This window comes from Alternaria infectoria, assembly GCF_024043175.1.
Source record: "Alternaria infectoria strain BMP 0036 chromosome Unknown scaffold_11, whole genome shotgun sequence".
NCBI lineage: Eukaryota > Fungi > Ascomycota > Dothideomycetes > Pleosporales > Pleosporaceae > Alternaria > Alternaria infectoria.
Window position 1 is genome coordinate 1,152,939 of NW_026250700.1, and position 6,633 is coordinate 1,159,571.

General features: G+C 52.3%; 2 protein-coding genes across 2 annotated transcripts; both read left to right on the top strand.

The window, feature by feature from the left end:
- Window positions 1-1,416: 1,416 nt before the first annotated feature.
- On the top strand, window positions 1,417-2,733 carry J4E92_007237 (uncharacterized protein; the record flags this gene model as incomplete). The annotated part of the gene is made up of 2 exons (XM_051498600.1): window positions 1,417-1,420; window positions 1,466-2,733. The coding sequence occupies 2 exons, from the start codon at window positions 1,417-1,419 to the stop codon at window positions 2,731-2,733; spliced, it is 1,272 nt and encodes a 423-aa protein (XP_051351534.1).
- Window positions 2,734-4,348: 1,615 nt separating this feature from the next.
- Window positions 4,349-6,011, top strand: J4E92_007238 (uncharacterized protein; the record flags this gene model as incomplete). Its single annotated transcript, XM_051498601.1, has 2 exons — window positions 4,349-4,429; window positions 4,482-6,011. 2 exons carry the CDS (start codon window positions 4,349-4,351, stop codon window positions 6,009-6,011), a joined length of 1,611 nt encoding a protein of 536 aa, XP_051351535.1.
- Between the last annotated feature and the right edge of the window lie 622 nt (window positions 6,012-6,633).

Genomic DNA, 6,633 nt, shown 5'->3' on the forward strand with positions numbered 1-6,633 from the left:
GCTCAACACAGGCCTCATGAAGCTCGCTGAGGCAGAACTTCACACGCTTCTCGTCTCCCGACAAGAAGTCACTGAAGTCGATGGTCTTGATGAGGCCAGGATCAGGCTTGTTTGCCCATGTTTTGATGACGCCCTGAGCTGTTGGCTCAGCCGATGAGGTCAGAACTTGAGTGTTGGCCATGTTGATTGGAGATGTGAATGGAGTGTAGAAGTGGAGATTGAATGAAGTACGTCAAAGCTTGTTTCTGATACACAGATACACCTTATGTTTTCCTATGGATCATTCATGTTATATGAAAGCTCAGACATGACGGTGACGTCAATAGTAAGTCAATACCAGTACAATCTGCGCCAGCGTATTCCAAACCGGATCGTTGCAAGCCGTATGAAGCTCATGTGTCTCACTTCCACGTCATTCTGCACCAGTGAAGCAGTCTCGACGTATGCTAGAGCTAGGCAGTGCGAATTCGGCATGCATGTGTTACCGAAATAAAGGGTGGAAGCGCCTCAATCTCATGCTTCCAATAGCATGTAGGCATGATGAGGCAGTTTGGGTGATGATTGCGCGAGACGCTGATGATGCATGGTATCGACGATCCACAGTATCACCCGGTGCCATGTCAAACCAAAGGAGATGCATACGCGTCGAGTGCTGATGAGGAGTCGATAATCGTGTAACCAATCTGCTCATCATGCTCGATGCCACCGAAAGGCGCTACGTACCTTCTCCCAACCGACGTCCCCATGGGGAACGAATCCATGGATGTACGAAAGATGCATGCGGCAGCCGCACGCTAGATTACTGCGGATACGCCCGACCATGGTTCATCTTCCTGTATGCGAGATCAATTAATTTATGCTAATCCTGGCAAGCACGCCAGCATCACGAGGTGCACGTTGGCCACTGTTTGGTTGACTCGGCGGTTACACCAGATTCTACGGGGCGGCCGAGTCGCTCATGCAGCAGCTATAGTCCTTTGAGATATTTGGTGCAATGCAAGCCAGCCGTAATGCTGACATGCAAGGCCCGGATTCAAGTGCTTATGGCGGTACTAGGTCGACATTTTGGCGTTCCGTCTTCCAAGGTTTCACCACAACCGGTGGGTTCACGTTACACAAGCGTCTCTGGCGTCAAACCTCACGACAAGTGCGGAGAATCTCACCTGCATCGCTATCATCGCTAGATTAGGCCACTACTTTCAATCAGTGGGGAGGTTGATCAGTGATTCCATACTGCGCCATTGAACTCATTTAAACAGGAGTCCATCAGATGTGCTTCTCCATCCATGATCAAGAAGCTTCACCGACTTCAGTCTTCAATCATAACATAATTTTGATCTAACCATCACCCATCATTCACTTCCTCCAACCATGGGTTCAATCGACACATTGGAGTCCTCTGTCACGAGGGCCACCATGTGTAAGAAATGCACCAATGGCAACAAAGTCACTATCGACTTTCCAGATGGGAGCTTCACCTTCCACTCTCAGTGGCTCCGTGATGCTCGTTTCGACAACGGTGCAGCCCGGAATGCCGAGACAGCAATGTGCCAGCAGCCGCTCCAACTCGCCCAAGTCGAGAAGGTTCGCACTTCAAGCTATGGTCTCAAGGAAACGCTTGACATCAGCTGGAAGGATGGAGTCAATACTCAGATCCCGCTTCCTTGGCTTCGTGTCATGGCGCCTCTGGTAGCTGCTCCAGCCGACGACCTTACCGCTTCGCCAGCCCAAGCCGAAGTCAAAGGTTGGACAGTTGACAGTCTGCATATCCCAGAGGTATCCTACTCGAAACTGTTCGCTGGAGAGCTCGAGCCCAAGGATCTTGAGGAAACCATTCTTTCCATCATCGACCGAATTCTGGGCTCCTCCGCGCCCGGTATTGTGAAGATCGTGGATCTTCCCGCTCCGAACATGGAAGAAGAGCACAGCCACAAGAAAAACATCAACACCCAAGTCCTCAAACGTCTTTTTGGTGCTGTCTTCGTCCACCCAATTCGCGGTGCCGATCAGACTTTCAACGTATCGAGCCACTCCGGCGATGCCAATCGCAAGATTGGACTACCCAATTACGACACCACCCAAATTCTTCTGCCGCACACTGACCATGCCTTCTACGACAACCCCATCCAAGTCCAGGGATTCTACGGCCTCGAAGGTACCAGTGAGAACACGTGGATCTCGTCCCTTCAAGCGCTCGAGACGCTGCGCAGCGAGGACCCAGAGTCTTATCGCCACCTATGCAACGCTCCCGTAGCGTTCGGGCGTGTGTCCAAATTCTACGGCGAGCCGCTGTATCAAGCCACCACTGACACGGCTGTCACCATGCACCCAGGCTATCCAGATCGCGTGAAGCGCGTGCGCTGGCATCCGAACTTGACTGGCTACCTGTGCAGCCCGTATGCCGACTACAAAGCCCATCGGCTCGCGCATCAGAAGTTTGAGGAGATCATGAGGCGTCCAAGCCACCAACTCAAGATTGTGTTGAAGCCGGGAGACCTGTACGTCTGGGACAACTTCCGGCTCATGCATGGCCGAGAAAAGGTTCTGACCACGCCGCGTACGGGTGTTGGCCAGACGGTGCCTGAGAATGTCGTTCATGACCGATACCGGGCGTTGTGCGTCAATATGCTCAAGGGGCATATTGATGGTGATTGGCTGTGCCATATGCCCATGCAGCAGCTGCGTGAGCTCGTCAAGCTTTTCCAGGGTGGCCAGGAAGACATCGGGAATTGAGAGTGCGCATTGAAGCTCGTAGAAAGATCGCTGAGGTATGCCTCTTCGGTCTAGATTGTGGAGATGAATCAAGCCCGGGCATGCAGTTACCCTGGTTCTTTTGAATTTAGTAGACTGACCTATACATTCTTTCACTACCACAATGCAAACGGTCCTCATTTGCTCGTGATCCATGGTGGTAGTGACGCGTCTTGGTTGACTCTGATCATTATCCGTTCTGAGCGATGGCTCCGTAGCTGCCGCATGGAATACCTTGGTACTCAAGAGTACTGTCTTGTTGTTAGCATTATGCGAGATGAAATGACTGCTACCTTAGCTTTAGGCGTCCCATGCGGAAGGTTTTGCACAAAGACCACCCGCTGGTCTAGCCTAAATGTTTCTCGGGTCCAATCTAGGAGCGACCTCCGTGAGGTGGTCATGCTGTAAATCGAATTAGGCCATGCATATGCTGAAGCGTCAACCCGCCATGAGATATGCAGGTGCGGCCTAAAGCGCGAACCGAGGCTTCGATGAATGCCATTTAGAGGCTTCCAAGGCAAGCGTAAACGACGATGAATGATCCGAGGTTTCCCATATCAGACTGACTTTGAGCGCTTGACTCAATGTAAGCTTCTGGAGTTCTGTCGTAACTCTGAACGATGGAGATGTGCGCTTCTCGCGAAATATCGATCAGGCTCAACAATGGGGCTCTGACAAGCGTTGGTGGACGTACGCGTACGCGAAAGCAGACTGTTGATAGTGGTGGCTGAGACATCGCGTTGTACTACATGCGTTGTCGTAGTACCTGCTCATGCAATGGAGGTTCGGACCGGAGCTTCGTCCCAGATGACTGGTCTGATTGCTGCAACCTAGCCTGGCGCGCAGACAGTCGACGATACCCCATCTGGTACCAATGTAGTTGCATATGGCGAGAAGGGAAGTAAGACAAGGACGCGACGCTAGTGGTGGGCCTTACTGTGTTACATGAACTTCTGGCCACGAGTCTAGAGTTCCTTTGTGTCGGTCGCGTAATCCTTGGAAAGTTCTGACATGCAGCATGCGGGGCGAAGTTAGAAACAGCAACGAGCAAGCTGGCTTGGCCAGCCATTTCGCGACCATTCTTCTTCTGGTCAAATACTAGCTTGATCAGGGCAAAGGCATGCGAAACACAAACTGCTTAGCTTGCTTGACGTGCTTGCGACATCTCTGCACGGCTTCCGCTGACCCCGGGCCGCACCGCATGAAGCTTGCACAGACGCCATAGCTTGGCTTTCAGGAAGATGCGTTTCGAGAGCAATGTGCATGTTACCAATGATCACGCTTCTCCTAGCCACATGCAAGTACGATCACCGTCGCACAACTACTTTCGACCGTGAACCGCAGTCTCACCGGGATGGTTAGTTCCGAGCTGTCAGATCGCTTGACAGTGAAGCGTAGCGTACGTTCAACTGATTGAACGCCATCTTTGCATAGGCGAGGAGTATCATCAGCACCTACCGCATTGTGCTGACGATCATGTCCGTTCTATGCATCGAGAGGAGCTTCATAGTAGCCGGGGAATGTTTTCGAAAAGACTTAAAAGGGAGGTCTCTTCAACCTTCGGCGACTCAAAAGCTCGACACAGCAATACTTCATCATGAGTCCTGCCATTACCCACGTCACCGACCCTACCGCAGATGCCCATATTTTGACCTCGCGTTCTGAAGAGGTCGAGAAGGTTAGGATGCCGATCTGCACCTGTGTAGGGGAGATTTCACTGACATTTGTAGTTGCTGGGCCAAGTCCAAGATCTGATCATCCCTTTCATCCACTCAGCAGACAACCACAAGTCTCCCAATGACCTTCCGAATGGTCAATCCAACGGAGTGAACAAGAAGGGGTTGCGCAAGGCATTGGTCGAGCAGCATGACCCGAGGGAGCTGCAAAGGCTTATGGCATTGAGCTTTCCCACTGCTGGGCTTCTTGAGGAGGGCTTCTTGGAGGAAGTCGAGAAAGTCCTTCGCTACTCTGTGAACACCTGGGATGCAGGTTTCATGAGCAAGCTCTACGGCTCCACCGACGCACCAGGTCTAGCAGCTGAACTAGTGTTGGCCTCTCTCAACACCCAGGTCCACACCTTTCAGGTGTCGCCTGCACTAGCCGTCATTGAGAAGTTCACCGCACGCGCTCTCGCGAACCTGTTCGGACTGAATGGGGCTTTCGCAGGCGGCGTAACCACCTCAGGAGGATCAGGCTCCAATGCAACTGCTATGCTAGTAGCACGTCATACTCTGTTCCCCGAGACGAAGCAGCTGGGCAACAGTGCTGGTGGGCTTCGACTGGCCGCTTTCACTTCAGCCAATGGTCATTACAGCATCGAAAAGGCTGGGTTGATGCTTGGTCTCGGCATGTCGTCGGTGTTTGCGGTCCCTGCCGATCCAACGACTCGTAGCATGGATCCGGCGGCGCTTCGGTCCTGTATTGAGAATGCCATCTCTGAAGGATTCACACCCTTCTTCTTGAACGCCACTGCCGGAACAACCGTTTTCGGCGCTTACGACAATCTTCGCCCACTCCATGCTATCTGCAAGGACTTCGGCATGTGGCTCCATGTTGATGCCTCTCTGGGTGGGCCCGCTGTTTTCAGTGCAAAGCACAAGTACAAACTTGACGGAAGTCATCTGGCCAACTCCATCACCATCAATCCACACAAGATGATGGGCGTACCCGCAACTTGTTCCTTCGTGCTCAGCGCGGATATACGTCAATTCCACACCAGCAACACATTACCCGCGAGCTATCTTTTCCACAGTGCTGATAGCTCGGAGGAAGTGTTTGACTTGGCTGATCTCACCATGCAGTGCGGACGTCGTGGCGATGCATTGAAGATGTACCTGAGTTGGATGTATCATGGCTACGAGGGCTATGCCAAGCAGGTTGACGCAGTCTTCAGTACCGCTGCATATCTTGCAAGGCTCGTGGAAGATCATCCAAATCTCGTTTTGATTAGCCCAAACCCGCCACCTTGCTGCCAAGTGTGCTTCTACTATGCAGAAGGAGGACGGTTGAGCGAGGATGCTGGTCGCAATGAGGAAGTTACGAAGCAAATAGCGGCGCAGCTCGTGCATCGGGGGTTCATGGTGGATTACGCTGGCGGAGATACCCGTGGCGCGTTCTTGCGACCAGTTGTCAGCAGGGGAACTGGCATCCAGAAGGTGGAAGAGCTGATCGAGGTCGTGGAGCAGATCGGATCCACTGTCTGGGAGAGCAATGTGGAGACCTTCATGGAGGACTCAACGGGTTCAGACGTTTCGCCCTAGCGTGGTAGTACTATTACCACTATTTCGCTTCAGTTTTCGGATTGATGATAGCGCACAATATCATTCGTTTGCCACATGCATCATCTGCAGTCCAATGTCAGCCGAGTTCCCGATCATCAAGGCGTGTATCAGCCAGTGATTTGACACAGCCCGACATGAAAGTACAGGTACTCTAAAGAGCATACATGGCTCATACCCACATACAGCATGCCGCCGTGAAGGAACCATTCGGCTGCAGGCCAATGTGGAAAATGATAACAGCCTGTAGTAGTCCAGAGCCCAGGGTGTTCTTGTCATGGTGCCAAAGATGTGACGGGCGTGTAACAAGTGCTTACCCCCGGTAGTGTGGCCTCAACGCCGGGCATCGTGTGGGTGTAGGAAAGGGGCTTGACCCATGGCGATGCCACCGAACTCGGGGCACGCGTGGCAGAAGCTGCATATAGGCAAGTAGATTAAATGAAGGGCGTAAATCTAAACGCCATGCTGTCTAGATGCAAATGCGTGCTTAGATTTTGATGTAACGTCGTAAAAGTGCGGGTGATGAATAGGTTTGCGCGAGATATGCAGAGTCTGCGGGAAGAGCTAGCGCGGTTTTAGTGCGGGGCTATTACCTATATATACT